The 26,050-nt window shown below is 38.9% G+C and overlaps 1 protein-coding gene across 1 annotated transcript; it reads left to right on the forward strand.

The window, feature by feature from the left end:
• Window positions 1-16,942: 16,942 nt before the first annotated feature.
• Window positions 16,943-24,707, forward strand: HYAL4 (hyaluronidase 4). Its single transcript, XM_065884302.1, is given in 3 exon segments — window positions 16,943-17,896; window positions 22,276-22,365; window positions 24,306-24,707. Coding segments are annotated over 3 exon segments (1,446 nt in total).
• Window positions 24,708-26,050: the final 1,343 nt, after the last annotated feature.

Here is a 26,050-nt window from a genome sequence, read left to right on the forward strand (position 1 = left end):
CTGATGATGTCGTTTCAATTAGGCTAGTCCATTCTAGCCGCACAGTGTGATCATCCATAGGTGGAAATGTGTCCTAGTGTTAAAGCCCAAAATTGTGGACACATCAATGGCACCCAACCATAGACTTGTGGGAAGACAACCTTACTTTCTATATGCTATACAAGTGACTTAGGTATTTGGTTGTAAATAATGATCTTTTATAGACTCTCCTACAACCCAACTGATGAATAAATAATGGATGATATATTTATACTATGAAACTGAATCACAGCTAAATTTTTTTTTAAAAAAGGGCTACGTGTATGAACATGGGGGAAAAAAATCTCAAGAACGTTGTTTGAAAAGCAAACAACCTGGTGGTGCAGTGGTTGGGAATCCGCCTGCCAATCCAAGGGACACAGGTTCGATTCCTGGTCTGGGAGGATTGCACATGCCACGGAGCAACTGAGCAAATAAGCCCGTGCACCACAACTACTGAGCCTGCACTCTAGAGCCCGCGAGCCACAACTACTGGGCCCACGTGCCACAACTACTGAAGCCTGTGCCCCTAGAGCCCGTGCTCTGCAGCAATAGAGGCCACCACAATGAGAGGCCCGCACACCGCAGTGAGCAGTGGCCTCCGCTCATCACAGCACGAGGGAGTCCGCGCGCAGTGGCAAAGACCCAAGGCAGACAAAAATAAATTAATTAATTAAATAAAAATATAAAAAAATTAAAAATGCAAAATAATATTACATATTGTTCATAAATACATTTATATGTAGTAAAGTTATAAAAAGATGGATGCAAGGACTACGCCCCGCCCCCAACTTCAGGAGGACGGTTATCTCTGCAGAGGTAAGAAGGGGAATGGGATAACTTGGCAGTCTTAGAAAAATCTGACCTGATATTAACATACGTGAAGTATCAGTATCAAAATTGTTTCACAATTAACTTTAAATTAAAAAAAAACCCACGTTAATGATTTTCTTTGTAAAGTGTTGCTACAAATATCTCTTTAAGGATAGTCTCTAGTGGAAAAATGTGGAATCATCTTCCCCCGAAAATGGTATGAAATTGGTTCGTTAGTGTATTCCTAATCAAAGGCATGGATCATCACTTATGGGACTTTATAAGGGCTTAGTCTATCATTTAAATGATTAATCACTGAAACGCTCTTTCTTCCCAGCCTTACCAGATATAAAATTCAGGTATTCATAAATACCACCTGGATAACGGAATCACGTTTTGAAAGTGATCTAAATAGATCTCTGTTTTTCCTACAGGAGACCTGCTTGTCTGTGCAAAAATTCATTCAAGGGCCATTGGACCGTTATGCTGTTAATGTGACAACAGCAGCCAAACTCTGCAGTCAAAGTCTATGTCACAATAATGGAAGATGTGCTCAGAAAGCACCCGAATCCTCCTCCTATCTGCATATGCCTGAAAGTAGCAGTAAGAGATATGCCCTAAGTAAGAGCTTGAGACTCATCATTTCTCCAGCCAATAAACTGAAGAAGATAAAGGACATGAAGGATGGGTTTGTGTGTCACTGCTCTCATGGCTGGCATGGAGACTCTTGCCAGCAACGTTCTTCGGATGTCTTGAGAGGGCAGGCTAAGCCTCCTATGGCTAACTTTAAATTATCGGCTTCTCTGCCTGACCTTCTCTGTGATTCTGTTGATTTTTTTTTTACCCCCTACGACAACATCAATTTTTTCTTGAAATACTGAAGGGTAGGAGATGCTGATTTTTTTTCTTTAACTTCAATCTACTTCTAAAACATCTGTTGGCTTTAAAGTAAACGAAATAAATAAATAAAGGGTATTCATTGGCTCCCTAGAGCCATTAGATAGAGCAATTATTTATTGGGTGCTTACTTCATGCGAGGCACTAAGGATAAGGATGTGAATGTACCGAAGTCTCTGTCCTTGGGGAGCTTCAATTATTGTGGGGAAATGAACGATAATAAATAAACAAATATATTTATATCAAATGGTGCTAAGTGCAGTGGAGGATAGCAAAGCAGGGTAAAGGGATTAGGGAGTGTGGGAGAGCTCTGGAAATTACAACTGAGGTCGTGAAATGTGGCTCCCTAATGAGAGGACCTGAAAGCAGGAGGTGCAGATCACAGATGTGTCTGAGAAGAGCATTCTTGGATTAGGGAAGAGCAAATGCAAAAGTCGTTAAGTGGGAGCAGGTTTGGAGGGTTTCAGGGCCTCAAGAAGGCCACTGTGGCTGATGCAGGATGAAGAGTGAGCCAGGTTATTAACTGACTCTATTTGAACTAAGAGTTTGAGTGAAGGTAACTTTAAAAAATTAATTTAAGAGAAATTTCTGGAAGAAAATGGGTCAAGTAAGATGTATCTACATTTTATTATTTTTTAAAAAAATAAATGTACACTTAAATTGGACAGCAACAAGAGCATCTATTATGATTAGATGTTGCTACAATAGTTTTGAGACTCTGCTAATAGCAAATTGAGAAATTGGTAATAAGGTCATGTGAGATATGGAACGTACAATAACATGGGAGCTACAGAAGGCGACCATTGTGTTATAGCTGTTTCTGCTCCAACGATTGGGAATTCCTACATGATACAAGTGATCCCAGGATACCAAGTCATGGGGCAAGAGGGAATCTATACTGAATGCTGTAGGACTCAATTTTATCCAAAGTATCACTAGGGCTCTTAGAAATTCATTTGACAATCATCAGTATCAGAAGGTAAGCCCTATTAGACTCCCATAAGATGGAATTTATATAGGAAATTCTTTGATGTGATACCTGCTGGTTTATTAAAGTGTATTGTATCTAAGCAATTTCCTTTGAGTTTTGAATGCCTGACAGGTCATTTAAAAAATTCATATGACGACTTCATCTGACCTAGTTGTAATCCAAATCATTTTCTTTCATAAAGATTCAAAAGAGATTATACTATCTCAAATACCGTTTCCCTCCTTCGTTTAGGGAAGATGTTTTCCTGCCTGAAACTTTCCAAATATTAGACTTTTCTTGGTACTTTATCCAGGCATATAGAACGTTGATAGGTAGATCACACTCAGCTTCAAACTTCATTTGTTTGTCTATTTTCTCATTTTCAGGAGAAGTAACTTTAAAGAGGCAGTGAAATATAGTAAGCTAAATTGGGAGCTATTTGTAAGTTCCCCTATTTTGTTGGTATCCTGCTGCACCAAGGCTGCAATTACAGTAATTCGATTCTCGTGCCCAAGCAAGAAGTGTTTCTACAACTGTTAAAAAGTTGGTGCTAAGCCATGATAAGTGAAAAAGAATAGCTCCTTCTATCCTTACAGTGATAAGTTTTTCAACGATTATTATACAAATTTCGATATGCAGTGAATTCCAGTAAGGCAGGCAAAGGCAAATATTAATACATATTATCACCATTTTGAAGATAAAGAAAATAAGATACAGAGATATTGAGAGGTATAGCCAATTTTACCCACTAATCAGTGAATATATAAAGGATGGCATACACATCACTGCTTTGCACTGCTTAAACTAACATGCCTCGAAAATAGTCAAGGCATAAGAAGAAGGATTAAGGTAGATGAAAGAAAAAGGGAAAACGTATGAAAAGACATAGAAGAAAATAGGACCCCCCCAATTCTATTCCCCACAAACAATCATTTAACTTTTTCTAAATAAAAAACGTTATATTTTATTTCACTTAAATTTAATAGCAAGCAAAAGAAACTAAAACCAAAGGATGCCACATTTCTAACAACAGATACTTCAAAATTTTTGACTTGTTAAAAAAAATCTGCTCAGGTTAAAAACAGATTATGAAAAACATTGAATTTTTGTTGTTTATTTTGACTTGCATAACTTTGGGTTTCCAGACCATAGTGCTTAGTAAACTGTCTCATAAAAACTCATCAATTATGTCTAATCCAAAGACAAACACGTACATCTCTATTTTTCTTAAATAAAAGATCGAAATTTAAACTCCATTACTATGTTTATGATAATTCTCCAAGAGACATTAATAAAGGATACACTGTAGTCAAAATATCTTATAAATACTACAAACCACTTTAGTAAATGAAACATACCTTGTAAGATGATTGGTAATACCTGTTAGGAACCCTGAGAGTGCCCATCTCGCTCCCAAATTACCTGAACAATGATACTTTGTCTGTTGTCTAGGGCAGTGTTGTTTCTTACCTCCCATTAATTGTTAAAAAAGATCACAGTACCCTTTATTGGACACAAACTTTTCGATGAGATACTTGCTTTTTTCCAGTTAATTGTTCCACACCATTAACTTTTAAATCAGAAAGACTGTATGTTTTCATCTTAGTAGCAGTATGTCATACTTTCTGGTCCTTAGTAAATTCATGTCATTGTGTTTATTTGTATATTGGAGATATTCTTTACAAAGCCGCCTAGCTTTCTCTCCTAATTTAAACTCCCATCTTCAGCTCAGCATAATTTTCTTTTATTATTTTGCATTCTCTCTGTTCATTTAAGAAATTACTATTAGATGGATCTTAGCACTTCTAGATCTATACTCAGTGTTGCTTTTCTTTCATGTATTCTAAGCCTTTGTCTTTTTCGTTTTGTATTATGGATTTGCCCACTTTTTCTTCTGGAATGCTAGTTTAGTCTTCACAATATTCTGACACTCATATTTTTAATTCCAAAGAATTCTTTTCTTGTGTGTGTATGTGATCCGTGGCTATCCATTTATATTTATGAGGGAACAGAGTGATTGCAAACCGTCATAGGGATCCTCCAACCCCTGCCAACCCCCTGCCTTTGTTTGGGTATATTTACTCAACAGGACTCTATGTTGAAAGGGAGAATGGGCTGTAGACTGTGAAAGGGGCTGAGGCACGCTGACAAGTAAGATTCCATCTGGGGCATGTGAGCAGAAAACAGGCAGGTTGATAGGAACCCTCACAATCATCAAAGTAAGGAGAAAATTACCTTGGAAGAGGAGTGTAATTCCCTCGAGGGCTGAGAAGCCTTTTTATGCCCTCTGTGCCCACTGGGGAGACCCAACTATACCCAGCTCGGCACTGCTCTTATATTGGGTCCCACAGACACTCTGAACCCTACCTGGGAAGGTCTTTCTCTATATTTCAGCGTCCTGGGGTCACATGCTCTCTTACTTGTCGTGCTCCATACTCTGGGAAGTTGAATGTCTGACTGGTTCTGCTATACTGGAGTCAATATTTTAACTGATTGCTCAGATAATTGGTTCCCCATGCACTTGCGTTTTTTGGAGCTGTTGTCTCTGCACCTAAGGTTTTTTTTCTCCAGTGGAAGGGACAGTTCATACCTCTAAGGTAAATTTCTACTGTTAAAAATTTCTGATTCAATTCAATCTATTTTCGATCTTTGAGTCATGTCACCTCTTCTTGTTTTCAGCTTTATACTGTACTTTTTCTAAGGACATGTACTGCAGATGACACAGTAAATACATGATCTCAATTTATCATCTTGAACCAGTGGTTCTAGTAGATTAATGTATTTACTCAGGATGATAACTAAAACCCCACTAAGAGTTAATTATTCCATTATCATCAAGGATAGCACATCCTAGGAAATCTTTCCAATGTATGGTTATTTTTACCTCTATTTTCCAACTAAAGTCTCAATCAAAGTTTTCTTTCTTCCTTCTTAGGTCAGTGAATTTAAATTGGGTATTTTCAGAAACAATGGTCACTTATACCAATGTGCTTTTAAGAGAGTCTGACTTTGGTTATAAAGAGATGTAATGCCAGCCTCTAGTTTAACTTGGAGGACTGAGTCACCTCTGTAATGACATGTTTCTCTGAACAGCCATAGGGCATCCTTTTGCCACTGAACCTCTGCTGTGCATCAGGTGACTAAAGGACGGGCAGCAAACAAAAGCAAAGGTAAAATACACTTTTTGTTTTGTTTGAAAATTTTTTAAGGACTGTTTTTAGAAACATGCTTTCTCAGAGGAGTTAGTTAGAAGAAAACTAGTTTTGTTTCATTTCTTGGAATACCCTGATTTCTTTTCTGGTCTAACTTATTTTATTTAGTTTCCACATTCAGTATCTTTCAAAATGTGAACTTGCTTTTATGAACCTAACATTGTAAAAAGTACATTTGTCGCTGATAGACATAACTTAAATTCCAGTTCATTTTTTATTATAAATTTGTATTTGAGGATGATTCTTACATTAATAATGTATTTGAGACTTGTTTCATTTCTCTTCTATATGAACAATTTCTCTGAAAAGCAGCTTTTTGCAGTATGTTGTGTTATCATAACCTAATGCTTAATCCTTAATACAATAGCATCAGAATGTATTCCTTGAAGCAGGTTAGTAAACTAACTGTAGATAAGCCATAGAACATATGGCTTTATGAGAGACCCACAATTTTAATATTTTTTATAACTGATAGCTGTGCAGAGTCCCTCAAGCTAACTTTATATACCTAAATGGTTTTCTTTACATATAAGTATATTTCTTTATTTGATAAAGATTTTATTTTTGCATGATCGTTAACAAAATGTATTTTAAAAGATACGTTACATAGTTATCATACCTACTGTATTGGATAGTATTAGAGGGCTGTTATTTGGAACAAGTATTGCAGTTTTTAGGAAACATATGACATTTAAAATGGTTCAGAAGATGGTTATTTTTTTGGTCATAAAATATGTTTTCAATTTTCTTTCCAAATGCTAATAAAGGGACTGAATATTTAGAGATGAAAATCAACAGGCACTTCAAATAACAAAATCAGTAATTGGGAAGAGGATGTAAACATATACATAAAGATAGATAGATTTAGATTTTCCAGAAAAGAAAGAACAACTACCAAAACAATATGAGACAGACAAATCTTAAATCATTTAATCTGTTGGAGAGAGTACATCTTAAAGTCAAGAAATAGCTTAAAGACGGAGAAAAAAAGCTGTCTACTTCAGTGGCTACATACACCAAAGGTAAAGTGAAAATTTTGAAAAATTATGAGTTGAATAACATAGCTTAGGCAATGAAACTTGATTATCTGTAACTCCTTCATGGCCAGCTCCTAAACAGCGATCTTTAACCTAGAGCCATTACTAATTAAGATATTCATATTACTAATAAATACTTATATTGTAGATTTACTTAAGAGAGTTTAGTCACATGATTTATTTCAGCCTTGTCTGTAAATTTGAATTCAGTTTGATGACAGAAACAAGGTTCCTTGTTGAAGTATTTATTCATAGATTCTTAATGTTTAAGTAGAGTCAGGAGCAAAGAGTTGAAAAGGTGTTAAATGGTGAAGTTAAGAAAATTTTAAAAAATAAGTTATAAAAAACTCATGTGCAGAGATTCAGGATTCATGTCCTTTATAATGTTTTTGAGAATCATAATAGGTACCATATTTTCTTAGCAATAAACTTCTATGGGAACCTGACTCTTTCTTGGGAAAAACTTTAGCAAATTCAGTAATTAAAGTTATAGTTATATTTACATCATCATCTATAATTACTTGTTTGTTGAAATCTAGTTCTCCTTAGGTTAGCACATCCTTGAATTTTTCTACATATAATAGACTTGCAGTTGCTATGAATTTCTAACAGGAACAATCTCCAGTTGTCTTTTTCACAGAAGGAAACTTTTCACCTAAGCATTGGTCCAATGTGCATAATAGATCCAAATGAATAAATCCCATGTTCCCTCTTATCAAGTATACTTGAAAAAAAAAGCAAATTCCACTCTTCAAGGAACACTATTTCTTAGATGCATTATATTGGGTGGTTCAAGAATTGGCTATTATCCTAGTCTGGAATTGCTCTGCCTTTATCATAGATATCCCAGAACAACCTTGGTGCATCCTTAGTCCAACCCAGAACCCATGACTGGAACATTTCCAGATTTCCTTATTGTATTAAGAGATTCTGTCAAGGTTACATTTGGAAACCAAAATCTATTTCAAAATATTTTCAAGTTCTATGGTTTGTATAATTAAACTGCGTGGAATTAATGGTCATGTACGAGTAAACTTTTTAAGGAACTAAAAATTCATTGCATGAAAAAGCATTTACTTCACATTTATGGTTAGTATATGCTACTATAATTAATGCAGAAACTCAACTTTCTTTACTAATATCCAAGTGCAACACACCTCTCATATCATGTGAACGGGCAACCAAAGTAGAGATCAAGTAATGATCTTTTCCAAATTGATACAAATTAATGACTAGTTAGCTACTATATTTCGTGTTTCAACAGTTTATTAAAATTTTTTTTTTTTTTTTGCGGTACGCGGGCCTCTCACTGTTGTGGCCTCTCCCGTTGCGGAACACAGGCTCCGGACGCGCAGGCTCAGCGGCCATGGCTCACCGGCCCAGCCGCTCCGCGTCATGTGGGATCTTCCCAGACCAGGGCACGAACCCGTGTCCCCTGCATTGGCAGGCGGACTCTCAACCAGTGCGCCACCAGGGAAGCCCAGTTTATTAAAATTTTTAAAAAATAAAGCATAATTCCTTGGTTACACGATAATACATACTATTTGTTATTAAAACCTGGTGGAGCTCAGGCTGACCAGCACATTCACTTGCAACATCAAAAACTTTATCATACATCCAGCAGGTATACCTGAAGTGGAAGCCTAGAGCCTTAGAAGGAGACATAAGATATCTAGGTAGCTAAGCATACCTAGATCCAACCCTGAAAAGTGAAGAAAAATACATGCACACATAATTTTGCCAGCTCTTAATTTTTTATGTGCCACAGTCTTTTCAGATTGCTTAATTGTAATGGGTTTGACAGTTTATAACCAAGTTTACTGAAGGTTGAAAGGGATATTTTAGGTAGGGAACATGAGTTGCAAACTCAGGCATGAATCAACTGAGTATCAGGAAGCGAGGCCATAGTAGTAAGATGTCCAGAGAGGAATCCAACTCAGAGGGATTGCCATCTTGTTAGAAAATCTGTCTTTTATGAAAATGTCAGCCAGAGGGCTATAAAGTTGCAGAGGGGTGTGGAGGAACGGGTGGTGGGCAAGATTCCATCCTATATTCATAAATTTAAAAAGTGGAATTTAAGTTCACAAGTATAATTTTGAAAAACTGAGATTTCAGCTCAGACAGGGGATAGATGTCAGTACTATATCTGCATATATAAAATGCTATCATTTATCATCATACCCTTGCTGCCGCCCCCAAAGACAGTATTGTGATATGCTATAAAGGCAAATTAAAACAATATAAATAAAAATTGAATAGGTGAGACAATGAAACTTTTTCCTGTGTGCTTTTTCCAGTAACCTCTGCTTCATACTGGCTTCTGTTATATTGCACTGAGATCTCCTTATTTTGTGTTGTAAACACACCAGGGTAGTTGGATAGAACTCAAAGAAAGAAATATGATTTGAGAAAGGGTTTATAATAGGGAAGTGTGAGGAAGAATAAAAAATAAAAATAATGCTATAAACATTGAAGAATTAAAAAAAAAAGTCAGAAGTTAATTTCTGTCAAAAAGGTACTATTGGATAAAATACACTGGAATTGACGTGCTTAAGAAAACACAAGAAAAAATGATCTGAAGTTGAATGGGTAAAATGCAACTTCCTGAGTTACTTAAAATTAGTTGGATAAATCACCAAAATTAACGTATAGGCAAGGAAATAAAAAGAATGATCAAAGCATTTTTTTCATATCAAATCCCTCCAAATGCTTTTACTGTTATAGCCAGAGCTTTGCATTGTTTACAATCAGAGAAGGCCTATTACCCTACAGCATATTTTCCCACTTGTAATAAGTAATGTAGTCGTATTGTGCACTGCCTTTTGTGGTGTATAATAACACTAATCAATTTCTTTTTTTTTTTTTTTTTGCGGTACGCGGGCCTCCCACTGTTGTGGCCTCTCCTGTTGCTGAGCACAGGCTCCGGACGCGCAGGCTCAGCAGCCATGGCTCACGGGCCCAGCCGCTCCGCGGCATGTGGGATCCTCCCGGACCGGGGCACAAACCCGTGTCCCCTGCATCGGCAGGTGGACTCTCAACCACTGCGCCACCAGGGAAGCCCTAATCAATTTCTTTAGGCCTATCTTCTGTGTTCCTACTGAACATCTCCTAAACCATTAACCACTGTTAGTTTTCCTTTACCATAGATAATTAAACAACCTATAATTAGTTCTTAATATCCGAGTGTCAGCATAGAGTGGTAACTTAAAGCTCTGGCTGATGGTGTTTACTTCAACTACAAAAAATAAAACCTCTCTTATTTCCTGAAAAGGTCTTTTTCTTGCCCTGTTGCAGAAAAGCATACCATTTTCTCAAATAACTTTATAAGAAAATGGTCTTTGTAGTAAAGTCAACTCAGATGTTACCTTGTCTAGGAAGCCATGCCAGATCCCTTATAGTCAGAATCAAGGTACATATCCTTTCTTTTCCAAAGAATTTTATGCATTTTTTAAAATTTGAGTAATGGTTTTGAATAGCTGCTACATCAACATAGTACACAATCCCAACAGAAGTTTCCTCCCCCCAAAATCTCATCCTACCCCTGCAGTTTCTCTCCCTCAGCCACAAGTTCCTCTTCCTGGAGGCAAGTAATGCAATCATAATTCTTCCAGACATATTCCTTAGGGCACAGATCACATATTTACATATATATATTTGTATATATATATTACATATATACACATACTTTTATATATATATATATATATATATATATCCCTTTCTCAGAAAAATAATGGCTGCATTCCATACATATCTAGCTTTTTAAGAATTTTAAGTGTATGTACAGACATATACATAAAACAAATATATACCTTAAAGAATAATTATGATTTCTGGTGAATCTCCATATCAACATGGAGAGGCAACGTCATTCTTTGTTACAGCTGCATAGTACTCCATTGTGTGGAAAGCCATGCTTTATTTCACCAGTCCCTTAATGATAGACATTCGTTTCCAACTTGGAAATGATAGGCAATGCTGCAATGAATAACACAGAAGCAGAATTTCCAGGTGAAAGGTTTTGTGCATTTGTCACTCAGATAAAAATGTTCTGCCTTCTGTTTCCACCAGGAATGCACAATCATTCTTTATTCTTTCTTAATTACAGAGAGTTTCGAGCCAGTGCTTGCACATTTCACCTTGCTCAGATTTCCTACCTTGCTAAAATATGTATGCTCCCTCAGAGGAATGGGTGCTGTTAACAAAACCAGGCCAATCCTAGATTCCAAGCTATTCCTGTCAGGACAAAGGCAGAAATTGAAATTAAGCCATGCTTACTTAAGAGAAAACAATGTGACCCGGCCACAACCTTTTTCCTCTCAAGTGCCTGCCCTTCCACTCCAGTCTGTACCCTGACATTCAGATCTGGTACCTAGAGAACCCAGATCAAACTCTCCTATTTAAATATCCTTGTAATCCTTAGGCCTGAGGTTCGGCCTCACCACCACCCACCCCCAGCTTCCTAGTTTCTGTCTGCTTACCCTGCCTGGTATCCCAGCTCTTCTGGTCAATGGCTTGGGTCATATTATGGGAGTAGAGGGTGTTTTAAGTTATAATCTTGACTATGGACATTGAAAAAAACCTTAGTAACATTTCACAGACCACTAGATGTCTTTACAGTTCAAAAACTTCAAGTAGAAAACTGAGGATTCAAATCAACCTAATGTTATTTTAAGGAGCTTAGTTAAAAATGGTTTGACAGAGGGAACATTTTATTCAAAATGTGGTTCTAAGACTTTGTGTGCTTTTCCTAGAAGCTGTTGATCTTGGCTGCAAGAAATTTCAAGTCCTAAAAGAGAAGTAATACTTTTTGACAAAGACTAAGTATATACGCTTATGTAAAGACAATTACATTCTCTTTCAAGTTTTAAAATGCTCTTGCTTCGTAAGAAATGTGGCCTTTCACACCGAAGAGTGAATTTCCCATTAACACAAGCAACACTGAAATAGTCATTTTTATACACTTACAAAACTTAAGCTCATTTTTAGGAAGGGAAGCCGTTTTGTACAATCAAGGTGGTCCAGTGGTTCTAAAATTTGTTCAGATGGAGGGACATCAGTGTTCTTTGATTATGACATGAAATAGAGTTATAATAAAATTTAGTACCTAATGATGAATTGTGGAACTTAAAGAAATCTTATCATATAGTATATTATATTGTAATCCAATAGGCATCAAGTTTTTAAGAAAAATGTATGGGAAGAACTCTATCCATTAAACTATATTTTTTCTTCTGCTGGAACACTTAGCGCCAGCTTTTACAATATTGATATTTCATGAGAGAAGATCTTAAGAACCATCAGGATAAGACATTAACAGTCAGACTAAGGTAATAACATTCTTCAGATAAAAAAATGGAAGCCTATTATTGGCCTTTTCTCTAATAAGCTTTTATGAGAAAGCAGGTTAACAATTATTTCTACAGAGTTGAGTTGAATTTGGCAGCTGTGCTCTATTTTCCATTCTGATAAATATTTATGCATATAGGGCTTCTCTGGTGGCGCAGTGGTTGAGAGTCCGCCTGCCGATGCAGGGGACACGGGTTTGTGCCCCGATCCGGGAAGATCCCACATGCGGCGGAGTGGCTGGGCCCGTGAGCCATGGCCGCTGAGGCTGCGTTTCCGGAGCCTGTGCTCCACAGCAGGAGAGGCCACAGCAGTGAGAGGCCCACGTACCGCAAAAAAAAAAAGATAATTATGCATATATATTTATTATTGGCAACAAAATATCACTTCAGTCAGTACTTTCCTTAAAGGTTTGGAAATAAAACATTGTGTTTTAAAATTTCCAATAAAAATGGGGATAATGACCTTCAGGATACCTTTTTAAACCCTTGTGGATTTAGGGGAAGACACTTGGAGTCCTAAAGGTTTTGAAAACAAATCCCAATATCGTGAAAAAAAGAAACAGAAGAGTTGTAGACTTGGAAAATTGATTCTTTCCACTAATACATTAATATTAAGAGATGAACGTGTATGTTTTTCGGGAATACTCCCAAAAGTATTCCCTCTAATCTTAAAGATTAGTAAGAATCACCATGCTGTATGGAAAAAAAACTACATTGTGTATAACAGAAGTTTAGAGTTGTAATCAAAATTAAAACAAAACTAGTAGGATTAATTTATAGGTTTATAATCTTATTATTTTTCTGTGTTGGTGATTATTAAAAATATTGTGAAGTTCTTCTAAATAACTGGATCATGCCACTGTCATCTCTGTCCTGGCTTATGACAAGAGCCTCCTTACAAGCTTCCTGCTGCTTCTTTCTTGTGCCCTTTCACTTTCATGCTTGCCTCAACACAGCAGCCTATGGAATCCAGTTAAGCCCAAATCAGACAGTGTCATTCTTCTCTCCAAGCTCTCTCAACTCCTTCCCATCTCACTTAGAGTGAAAGCCATAGCCCCAACAAGGCCCTACAAGACCCTCTCTCTTACCTCTCTGTCCGTTTTACTTAGTAATTGGCTTCTTTGAAGTTCCTTAAACATGGCAGGCATGTGCCTGCCACAGGGCCTTTGCACCTGCTTTCCCCCCATGCTTCCCCAGACATCCTCCAGCCTTACTCTTTATCTTCTTTTCAGATCACTTCTTTTCAGATTAATGAGGCCTTCCCATCTAAAATGAATCCTTGCTTAATTCTTTTCTTTGTTGTTACCACCATCCAATGTATTATATATTTTACTCACCTTGTTTATTGTCTGTCTCCCCTTAAAGGATTTAAGCTCTGTGAGGGCAGGTGTTTACATCTGTTTTGCTCCTAGTACTTGGAATGGGAGCCTGATGTGTAGAAGGTGTTCAATACCTTTGCTCTCACCCAGGTGCCAATTCCCCAAAGACCACCAGGAACACACCTGCAGTTCCATGAGTTGGGTAATGACATGTTGCAAAAAAGGAAGACACACACCACAGGGAGCTGTGAGGTGTTCCCGTAAGATGGTGTCAGAAAGAACCTGTTACAGAATTTAGGTTTAGTTGGGTGATTTGGCAGAGGGTCTGAGAAAACAGAGGTTTTCTCCAGGTTGGATGTGGTCAGAAAGCAGGGGCATTTCTACGTGGGTAAAGAACAGAAGTCATTCATTTAGCAAGAGAGGGATGCTTGGTGTTCTGTGGGTAGCACAGTGATCTTCGTTTTATTTCTGCTCAGACACAATGAAAAAGTGGTCTTGTTTTATCTCATGTTATTATAGTCTGAGAATAAACCTGAGGTTGGCATTTTGTGAGACTGTTTATGTCTAATAGGAGAATAACATGGCCTGGCTGTGAGTGCTGTCAGCTTCTGAAATCGGGGGTGGGGGGGGGATTTGTTTTAATGTATCACAAGCAAGTAAACTTTGGGGAGGAAGGAGTGAGAGGGGAAATAGGAATAAGCAGGGGATTGAGACTTCTCTGCAGACTCTTGTATCTGTACATGAAGGGCCTCCTCCCCCAAGGGGACCCCTTGCCTTCCTCACCATCCTTCACCACCAGGAGGGGTAGCTGTACTGCGGTGAGGTCTGAGGCCTGCTTAATGGAAGGCAGTACCCAACTTCCTGTTGTTGGTGTCACGCTCTCTTCTCAGTGGGTGAAGAAGTCCAGAGCTGTGAAGCCAAGGTCAAAGCAGTGGTGGCCAAGCCTTGGTTCTGAGGAGAAATCTACCTCCCTTTACCCTCTGGCTTTCACGGATGTGTCACTTTGCTGGGAATCATTTATCCGGGGCCCTTCAAAACGTCTTCATGGAAGTTTCCCAGTTGGAGGAAGGGAACTAGTCTTTTATATATGTTCTCAGAACAAACCTAAGAAGAGAAAACTGGGTGATAAAGTTTTAGGGGAAAAATCCAGATTGAACTCCTCGCCATACCCACCCCCAATATCCTGCCAATTCTTCCTAAAAATCCCACTAATTCGAGATTTGTTTAAAAAAGCAAAACTTCCTGGAAAGATTACGAGAGTGGGGAAGGGAAAAAGACAAGAAAAGTATTACTGGTGACTCATGGTTAAGTGTGGATAATTCAGAGATTGTTATGCTGTGACAACTAGTCAAGATACAGGTAGAGCTTGGCAGTAGGGATTTTGATGGCCTGGGTAGGATGAAGGAAAGGGTTTTAGAGGGATTCTGAAGCCATTGGCAGGCCTGCGGAGGTTCCCTGGTGAAGGAAAGAGGGTGGGAGAAGCACACAGCTAATGATAGCGCAGCGGGGGCAGGGGACTGAAAAGATTGTCTGGGAGGTGCAGAGCGAGGGACTCTCCTCCCAGCAAGCCATGCTTAACTAGGAGAGTGAGAGAGGGGGCACCAGTGCCATGACAAACCTGCGAGGGAAGCAGAAACCCAAGGCATACAGCAAATAGAAGACACAGGCACTGGATTTCCCTCGTTTATTTTGCCTGCATTGGTTGTGTACCTGCACATTTTATCAGGAGCTCTGCCTGCCACCTGCCATGGAAAGTGCACCTACCATTTACTGGAGAAAGGAGAATAACAGTGTTCCAGGATAGGAGAACAGAACCACTTGGTAACTTTGTAGTAAATGAATGAGGACTTTCTGTGGCCGTGATGAGGAGACTGACCAGAAGGGAAACAATAATCAGTGGAAAACTATGTTTTGCATGAAACCCAAAGCAGGAAGTGTTCTGGGAGAAGAGATTTTTTTTTGTATACATACGTAGCCTTCTCTAACATAAACTGAATTTTAAATTCAAAGAAAAAATGTTTTTCTATGAATGAACGCCTTATGCACATCCATTTTTCTTACCCTGAGGCAGAATACGATAAAAACATTCAAAGATAAGAGGCAGTTTTGAGGACCGCAATTCTTATTGTACTCATAAAATTATACTCCCTTGAAAATACTGTTCTCTTCAAACCATAATTTATACGTTCAGTAGATTTCATGTTACTAAGTAATCTTACTCATCTTTGCATTGTGGAAGGATACAGATATTTATTCTGTGAATGGATGAGGAAAATATCTACCTCCATAGCCTTAAAAACTGGCATTTTTGTGTATATCCCAAACTAATATTTTATGTATAACTTAGAACTTCTTAATGTCATTGAATAAAGTTTTACAGATTACTTTTAATTTTTGTTTACCTCTGTGTCCTAGGCCGGAGAAATGCTATAAGGTTTGCCTGGTGACACCTGGTGGTTAAAAATGATAATTACATACAATATGCTGCCCACAGTGATCACCTTTGCTGGAGGAAGTACTCACAAGCCACAGATTGCATGGAAAGCATCTCTGTCAGTTAGAGTTCCTGGTTGTAAGCAACCAAAACAAAACCTCTCTGATCTGCGCAGAAGAGTGCTGTTCCGTGAGGGCAATGCTGCCACTTAACATCAACACCATGGGTATCAGATTGTGGGTGCCCTGACAGGCACTGCCACTCCCATCATTTCTGGAATTTCTGTTATCACTGGCACCACCACCTTTTCGCCACTTTGATTTCCAAGATCTCAATTCAAAGTCTAGAGTGGGCTGCATCTAATTGTCCTGTCCATGGTCACATACCAGTACCCTAGCGACAAGGAAGCCTGGGAAAGCAACCAGACATTTGGCTTATTGAATGAAATAATAAAAAGGTATTACAAAATTAAATGAGATAAATATTTATTCAGGAAGTAAGCACTGAGCCTGGGATTTGATGAGTTTTCCAAAATGGTAGTGAATACACTTTTACATCTTTATTTGATCATGAGCTTTTTTGAGGGCAAGGACCCACATCTTATTCATTTGTATTCTGGACACAGCATCTGATGCTCCATGATGTTTGTTGAGTTGCATTGCTTCCCCCTGAATAGAAGTTAGGTCACTGCACTCACTTCTATCTCAATTTATTTATAGGGATCTTTAAGACCTTTAACTAAAATGTACTTAAAGATGTAAATAGATAAGAACTATAATAATATCCAGCCAACATTTGAGTCTTTTCCCTCAAAATTATCATTAACAGAAAATTGAATCTCTCCTCAGGTCTTCCAGAGTGCATTAAAGCAGAAGAGAAGATTTTTATCTTATCATGAAACCATTATCTGAAGGACAACTAAGGTTTTGTGTTGTTCAACCAATACATCTCACATCATGGCTGCCCATACTTTTCATTCTGAAGTCTATCTCTTCCCTAAAACCTGCCCAACTTCCAATTTATCAAAGGAAACCTTTTATAGCTGCCTGGAATGCTCCAACAGATCAGTGCTTGATAAAATATAATTTAAGACTAAATTTGAAAATGTTTCAGGTGATTGGAAGTCCACTGGCCAGGGCCAGGGGGCAAAATGTCACTATATTTTATGTCAACAGACTGGGATACTATCCATGGTATACATCCCAGGGAGTTCCTATTAATGGGGGTCTCCCCCAGAACATAAGTTTGCAGGTACATCTGGAAAAAGCTGACCAAGATATTAATTATTACATCCCTTCTGAAGATTTCAGTGGACTTGCCGTTATAGACTGGGAATATTGGCGACCCCAGTGGGCCAGGAACTGGAACACAAAAGATGTCTACAGACAGAAATCAAGAAAGCTTATTTCTGAGATGCAAGAGAATGTATCAGCTGCTGATATTGAATATTTAGCCAAAGCAACCTTTGAAGAAAGTGCAAAAGCTTTCATGAAGGAAACCATCGAACTGGGAATTAAGAGCAGACCCAAGGGCCTTTGGGGTTACTATTTATACCCTGATTGCCACAATTATAATGTTTTTGCCCCAAACTATACTGGGTCATGCCCAGAAGAAGAAGTTTTGAGGAACAATGAGCTCTCTTGGCTCTGGAACAGCAGTGCTGCTTTATATCCTTCTATCGGTGTCAGGAAATCTCTTGGAGACAGCAAAAACATTTTGCGTTTCTCGCAATTTCGGGTGCATGAATCCTTGAGGATCTCCACCATGACATCCCATGATTATGCTCTGCCTGTGTTCGTCTATACAAGGTTAGGCTACAGAGACCAACCTTTATTTTTTCTTTCTAAGGTAAGAAAGATACCCCTTGACAAAGATAAGGAGATTTCCTCTTATCTCTAAAAGAGACATTTCTTTGCTAATTATGTTCTTTAAAGGATTCCAGAATAGTGGTCCATTAGATAGGAGCATAATTCTTCCTTTGAGTAGTCAATCACTCAGATTCTTCATTTGTACAGACTGAATTTTGATTATCTCATTTATTATTTGTCTTTCAAGGAGCAAAGTAAGGAGGGAAGGGGTTAAAGTGCAATGTCAGCAACTACCTCCCGCTCCCCAACCTTGATTGTGTTCCCTTACAACTGGCCTCTTGCGAAGGTTACTGAAACAATTGGGGGTGAACAGGTTGGGAAAACAGAGAGGAGGTTTTAAAATGGAGTAGTTTGCTCATACGTGTGGAAGAAGAATTGTAGACATTTCTGCTGCTGGCCTCATTGTTAAAAATCTTAAGAGGAGGGCTTCCCTGGTGGCGCAGTGGTTGGTTGAGAGTCCACCTGCCGATGCAGGGGACGTGGGTTCGTGCCCCAGTCCGGGAAGATCCCACATGCCGCGGAGAGGCTGGGCCCGTGAGCCATGGCCGCTGAGCCTGCGGGTCCGGAGCCTGTGCTCCGCGACGGGAGAGGCCACAACAGTGAGAGGCCCGCGTACCGCAAAAAAAAAATCTTAAGAGGAAAATAGTGTTTTCTTTTTAAGGCACAATAGCAGGTTTTATAAAAGATATAAGGGAGGCACAACAACATGAATATACTCAGAAATACCTAAGATAGTAAATTTTATGTGTTTTTTTCGCACAATTAAAAATAATTTTTTAAGGAATAAGGGAGTTACAAATCTGCTAAAAGTAGGTGACCCCTATAGATTTATTTAACCATCTGGTTTATTCTTGACTCTATGACCACAATTAGTGGAAAGTGGGTAAGAGCGGTGTGAGTTTCTAAATTCAATAGTAAATTCATCACCAGTAGATGGTTTCATAACCCTAGGTTAAAACTTACATATAGAAGTTTCATTCTATTTATTTTACTTAAGTCATATATGCAGCCAAAGACCTCACACAAACCGTGAGTGTAGCTTTTAAGATAGATGAACTTTCAGCCCAATTTTCTCTCCCTTACTTTCCCTTTACTACTCTAGTCACTGAAATGGAAACTCGTAGAGATAAGAATTTCAAAGAAGATGCTACTCTAACCTTTGGACTTGGATAATGATGTGTGATTACGAGAAGACTTGAGCCTTGTTCAGACCTTCACGTTTGTGATGCAGAGGTATTTTAAGATATTGCCACACACTAGGGGTTGATCACCTTTCTTTTTTCTCCACTATAACAAGTTTCAATTTGCCAGCATGTATCAAAATATAACGATGTTCTGAGTATGAAGTATCCAAAGGAGACTCAGGAAACACCCAGTGAGGACTCTACCATGAGCAGTAGGTATCTGTGGAGCAGACAGAGAGTAGAGCTTACTCCTCAGAGGGAGAAATGACACAAATACATCAGGATTTGGTAAATGCTGTGCCTCTGACGCCACTGATGAGTAAAGATAAAAATTCTCTCTTGTGAACTGATATTAATACTACCCAGAAAAATCAGCAACAACCGATTGAGAATGGTAGGAAACTAACACTATTTGGAAGGTGTAAAAAGGTTATCTACATCTTTATAAAATAGTCTTGACTGTAGAATTAAAAGTTAAATACCACCTTCCTCTATGAAACTTCTTTTGCTTTTCTGTGTTTGGCTCAAACAAGTTCCTTTCTTTAGTGATAACAAATTTACTTTTGGAAGAAACAATAAACTTTAAAGGACAAAGTGTTCATTTCAATAGATTAGTTTAAACTACTGGTACATTCTGCAAGCCAACGGTAAGCTCCTTCTTGAACAGATACAGCCTCAGAAACATTTCTGTTCCCTCTAAGGGAAGAAGGAACAACAGTTAGGGTCTCACCTAGAAACAATTTTCTTTGTTAGTCTCGTGGTATCATTCTGTAAACTTTCTGAATGGCAAGGCATTTCCACATGTTTTATGCCATCAAACCACCATTTTATTCCATCCTCAATAAAAGCCTGCCCACAAACTTTTTAAAACGTGATATTCACTTATAGCAAATTGTAAATACTAGTAATGGTTTCCATTTCTGCCTTCCCAAAGATATCTGCATTTTAAAATGTTTGTGTGTGTACACACACAAATAATTAGGATTAGAAAAAAAACTTACCAATTAGTACCAAATCTCTTAACCTCTCCAGACCTCAGTGCCTCGCTGTCTTAATCTACAAAATGGCACAATATTACCTGCCTTATCTACTTAGGAGAAATATTATGAAAATCAAATAAGAAGATAAAAATGAACACTTGAAGAACTACAGAAATATATGTGGTATAGATAACACTTTTTAACAAGGATCAGAGTCTTAAACTTGAAAGGGGAATATGTAAGAATGAAATTTCAGTCAGTGACCATAGCTTGGGGGAATCATATGTGGGCTATAAAGCCTCATTTCACACAGTAGATTGCCTATACCACATATATAAATGCAATTTAGATATTGTTGATACTATGCTTTTAAAAAATAATGAAAGGGGTTTTCTTGACTATAGGTTTAAAGATGTTTTCCCCTGTAATTAATTCATATTCCCTCTGATAACACACAAAGGGAGCACATTAGTGATGCTCCAGCCCCCCACAGTGGGCTCCTTACTTACACGCACTGTGGTAAAGCTTCAGGGACTGAAACCCAAGGTAAAGAATGAGTCCTCTGGGTGTCCCTACTCTTAACTTCCAAAACCTTGATTTGAGCCAAGAATCATGGGTAGGGCAAGGCTCCCTTACACCAGGCTGGGACCTGGAAGATGTGTTGCTGTTACATCAGGTGCTCTTCCTTTATTTCTCCTTTCATGTGGCTTATGCGCTCAGGTGGTCCCAATTTACTCCTAGAGACATCTTACCTGTGACTTCCCTCACTGAGTAGTACCCTGATTTTTTGGCCCCCCAAGCATAGCTGTTCTGTGTTTCATCCAGCACCCTGCTCTCAGCTAGGTGACGGTGGGCTAATTTGTTAGAGGAATTTGCCTAAATATCTGCTAGTGACTCCTTACCTCTAGTCAACACATGCTAGAAGACTTGCCATTTTGAATCAGTCCCAATAAACTCTCTTTGATAATGACGCTAAAGGACATGTTGGAAAGAAACTAACATTCCCTCCTGATATCAACCTCAGAAGCTGTGGCGTTCACCACAAACATCTGTAGTTTCCGTACTTACTGAATATGGATCAATAACCTGTAAGATCCCACCTGCCGTGGAGCAATTAAGCCCGTGCGCCACAACTACTGAGCCTTGTGCTCTAGAGCTCACGAGCCACAACTACTGAGCCCATGTGCCACAACTACTGAAGCCCGTGCGCCTAGATCCCGTGCTCTGCAACAAGAGAAGCCACCGCAATAAGAAGCCTGCGCACCTCAACGAAGAGTAGCCCTGGCTCACCGCAACTAGAGAAAGCCCACGCACAGCAACGAAGACCCAACACAGCCATAAGTAAATAAATAAATTTATTAAAAAAAAAATAAGAAACTTATTTAGAAAATCAACTGCAGAAACTTTATTTAGGAAACCAACTGCACACATTCAACTTTTAATTTCCCTCTGAAATGACCTAGATTCATGTTAATCTTCAAACACTAAAACAATAATCCTTTAGGATTACAAAACCAAAATTCTCCCTGCTGAAATTTAGTTTTCATCTATCTTAACCATATTGAGAAAAATCCCGGCAGCCTTACCGTGACTGGAGGAATCATAAGTAAAGCCAATTAAATCAGGTACTTTAAACTTAAATACAAATAATTTCAGGGACCAGATATAAGGGCTGGATCAAACCGGATCCTGCGGGGCCCTTAACACTGTGCTCCTTTGCCTATCCTGGGAATCCAAATGACACAAAAGCCTTCCAAGTCACTGCAGAGGCAAAGTTCTCAGGAGAGTGTTGCATACTGGGAAGGGAACTTGGTTAAGATGAATGCAAGGCAGTCGTCACATTTAGAGAAGGAAAACTTTTGGATTCTGTTTCCAGGTCGTATACTCATAGCTGGTTTGTATGTATATACTCCTAGCTAACTTCAATTAAACAACTTTTAGTGGCTCTTTACAGGCTAATTGTTTAAAAGTAATGTCCTGTTTGGCAAAATATAAGTTTAAAAAATATGTATTTAATATGTTTTTATATGATTATAGAGTGAAATTTCCGAGCCTCGGTTCATTTAACATTTGCTTTACTCTAAGAAACTGGAGAATAGTTTCATGTATTGTATTGAATTTAGCCTCCAATCCTAATCCCTGGCAGGTTGTTTACATTCAAATGAATACAGTGTAATGAACTCTCTTCATTCTAGCAAGATCTAATCAGTACTATTGGAGAAAGTGCTGCCTTGGGAGCTGCAGGCATCGTTATCTGGGGAGACATGAATTTGACTTCATCTGAGGTAAGACAGTACCTTGGCGGTATAGTTAATATTACAATATTTACATTATTTGCTCTGCTTTCCTATAGAACTTACTCTAAATCAGAGCTCTCAGGTCTCCCATAGTAAACCTGCTTTAGAATTAAAGTCCAAATCAGTACCTGATACATAGAAGGAGCTCCATAAAGATTAGCTTTTGTTCAGATAGTAATCATAATACTGATGATTGTTGAATATTTACTCTATGCTAGGATTATGCTAAGTGCCTTTTGGTTTCGGATTTGCTCACTTCCCGATCATAATAACCCTTATGAGGTAGGGACTAGCATCCTCATTTACAGATGAGGAAACAAGAAAGGAAATCTAACTAGGGTAACAGTTAGTTAGGCTAGCTGGTGGTGGAGCTGGCACTAACCACAGATGGTATGACTTTGGAGCCCTTGCGTTTAGCCGTTACATAAAATGTATGATATCATATTTTGAGAAGTGGAATCAAATGGCAATTTTTAATATCTACATCAAACTTATTTTTCTTCTATGGAGAGATTAGCTGAAAATTAATAGCATTTAAAATAAGAGTTATGTCTCTTTGAATTTCTTCCCGCTCAAATACTATCTACTCCAAGAAGTCTTCCTAGTTTTCTCCAGTCCATGTTAACCACAATCTCTTCTGTATTTCCAGATGTTGTTTGTTTATATCCCTATAGTGTAATGCATTTTGCCTTGAATTATAATACTTGTATCCTCAGTGCTTTTATTTATTTATTGCTGTGTTGGGTCTTTGTTGCTGCATATGGGTTTTCTCTAGTTGCAGCGAGCAAGGGCTACTCTTCGTTGTGGTGCACGGGCTTCTCATTGCGGTGGCTTCTCGTTGCAGAGCATGGGCTCTAGGCATGCAGGCTTCAGCAGTTGTGGCGCGTGGGCTCAGTAGTTTTGACTCGCAGGCTCTAGAGCTCAGGCTCAGTAGTTGTGGCACATGAACTTAGTTGCTCCGTGGCCTGTGGGATCGTCCCAGAGCAGGGCTTGAACCCGCGCCCCCTGCACTGGCAGGCGGATTCTTAACCACTCTGCAACCAGGGAAACCCTCAATGCTTTTTGTTAAATTGAATTTTTTTGCAAGTTCATGGTGATCTGATATTATTCTTAGAATTTCACAGGCTCAATTTGTTGCTACCAAGACGTTGTTCATGAAACTCTTTGTGACAATATAAAGTTAAGAGTCTCCTCTGTCCACATATGAGAATTAGGTAGAAACTGAGGATCAGTACCTGACTCTCCCGGTGCGACATTTCCCCTCCAGCCCATGTGGCTCCTGAGAAGAGCATCCTCGGGGAGCTGCGTGCACAACCAGGTGGCCTCTGTTTAGAACACACAGTAGGAACCACACACAAACGACCTGGTCAGCCTTCCAGGCTTTCCTGTCTTTGAATTGTTTAGAGGGGGCTAGATCCCAGGGCAGTCGGTATTTGAGCATAGTTAACAGGAAAATCCAGAAGGCTCAGGTTGACAGTCAACGACAATTTGGTAGAACGTGATGATTCAGGTTCTAACACAAGCCTGAAATACACACACACCTGAAACGTGGCCAGAGGACAGCAACTCTGGCACGATTTCTCAATTTGGGTTTGTTCCTCTTTTTCTCACACCCATTAACTTGGGATCTAGAAGGAGGAAATAAAGGATGTAAACTGAAAGAAAGCAAGGTCACATATGCTGAGGCTGGGGCCCATTTGCAAGTTCAGATAGCCTATGGCAGCATATTCTCCATCTCCTGTCGCAACCACCTCTCATTTTTCTGGTCTGGGTCCCCTGTATTACAGCACTTGAACCTAAGAGTTCATGGGCTGGAACCAAGCCATTAAGTTTCAATCAAATCCAAAGAGCTGCCTTGTGGATCTAGATGCTCTAACCCTACCAGTACCAGAAAAAGCACTAAATCCCATTTGTTTCTACCTTTCTAGGGCAACTGTACAAAGGTGAAGCAGTTTGTGAGTTCTGATTTGGGGAGCTACATAGTCAACGTGACCAGAGCCGCTGAGGTGTGCAGCTTCCACCTCTGCAGGAATAATGGGAGATGCGTAAGGAAGGTGTGGAAAACGCCCGATTACCTTCACTTGAACCCTGCAAGTTACCACATAGAGGCCTCCGAGGATGGAGAATTTACTGTGAAAGGCAAAGCATCTGATACAGACCTGGCGGTGCTGGCGAAGAGATTCTCCTGTCATTGTTATCAGGGATACTAAGGGGCTGATTGCAGAGAAATGAGGATGGCTGACGGCTGCTCTGCGGTTTCCTCTTTTTCTGGCTCCCTAATCACATTGTGTCTGCTGGTTTCCGCAGGTTATCAGAGCATTCAGTTGTGAGATAACTGAGTTTAAAGGGAATGAAGTTTGGCCTCTAGAGTCGTCACTTAGGGAAGAGATGAAACTTACAACAATCTTTTTCTCATATGAAATCCATTGAGAGGTATTGTAAGTAGACACGTGTGTCACTTAACATAAACAGGAAACGTATTACTTCATTTGGCTCCGATTTGGCTAAGAAACAAGATCCAGGAATGAAATCAATGCATTCTTCTTCCTTACTGGAATGTTTAAGTTGTATTTAACCTAAAATGAATATATTTTAGTCTTCATATGAACATAGATACATAAAAGTATACATATAAATATTGAATTATTGATTTCAAAGACTGGTTTTCCAGCTAGCAACTTATTTAAGGACAGATTCCTATGCAGTTATCTGATTTAACAAATGGGGTCACCTCAGGGCATGACCTGGTCACCTGGTCCGCCAAAGGGGACCAAATGCAGAATTCCTGTTCCAGCCTTAGGTTCAAACTTCTTCTTCAGGCTTCTTCTCCCTGCCTGGGCTCAATGAGTGCAGAACCAGTCACTGATGTGACTTAACAGAAGGGCACAGGAACTGAGGCAAGGGGAGCTGTAGTCACTGCAAAGACATCTATTCCAATATGGCACCTCTCTCACCCACCGTGAGTCCCTCCCTCACAGAGGCTGGTGATCTAAATACAGCAAAAGGCTTCAGGATAATACTCATGCTTGCCGAGGCTGACATTGCTCTAGATCTAGAAACTGGAGCCATGTTAATAAAAATGCAGTTGGTGTCTTTAGCAAGCAAAAATCATTACTAAAAATTTTTTAAATAAATGATATTTAAGGGACCTGGAAGTGCTATTGGGAAGTGCTATCACTATTTTGGTCCCCACATATGAGTTTTGAGTAGTGGTTTTAGAGTCAGTTTGAATCTGATTTGAATCATTGTTTCACTCTCCATCTGGTTGTGTGCCTCTGGGCAAGTTATTCATATTCCCCATTTTCTCAAGTGAAATTTGTTAATATAATTCCTACCTCAGTGAATTATTCTGAGGAATAAATGGGATAACATATCCTATGCATACTTCAGCTATTTATACATGTTGCTAATCTTCAATTATCTTCTCTTGATCACCAAAGTAACGGAGACACTTAGGATAAAACAGTCTTGGGCAATTTCCTCTTTCTGATATTATGTTCTATGTACAATCACTTATGCATGTGTTCTCTTGAGAGCCACTGTTTCAACTGACAGGATTTCCTTCTCCTGGAAATGATGTACTTAGAAGGTAAACTCGAGACAGGTATGACGCTATTACAGAACGCATGAGAGTTGATTCAACCTCCTCCTCTGCCTCTTTTGTCTTTCTGTG

Source organism: Phocoena phocoena, chromosome 9, assembly GCF_963924675.1.
Source record: "Phocoena phocoena chromosome 9, mPhoPho1.1, whole genome shotgun sequence".
Lineage (NCBI taxonomy): Eukaryota > Metazoa > Chordata > Mammalia > Artiodactyla > Phocoenidae > Phocoena > Phocoena phocoena.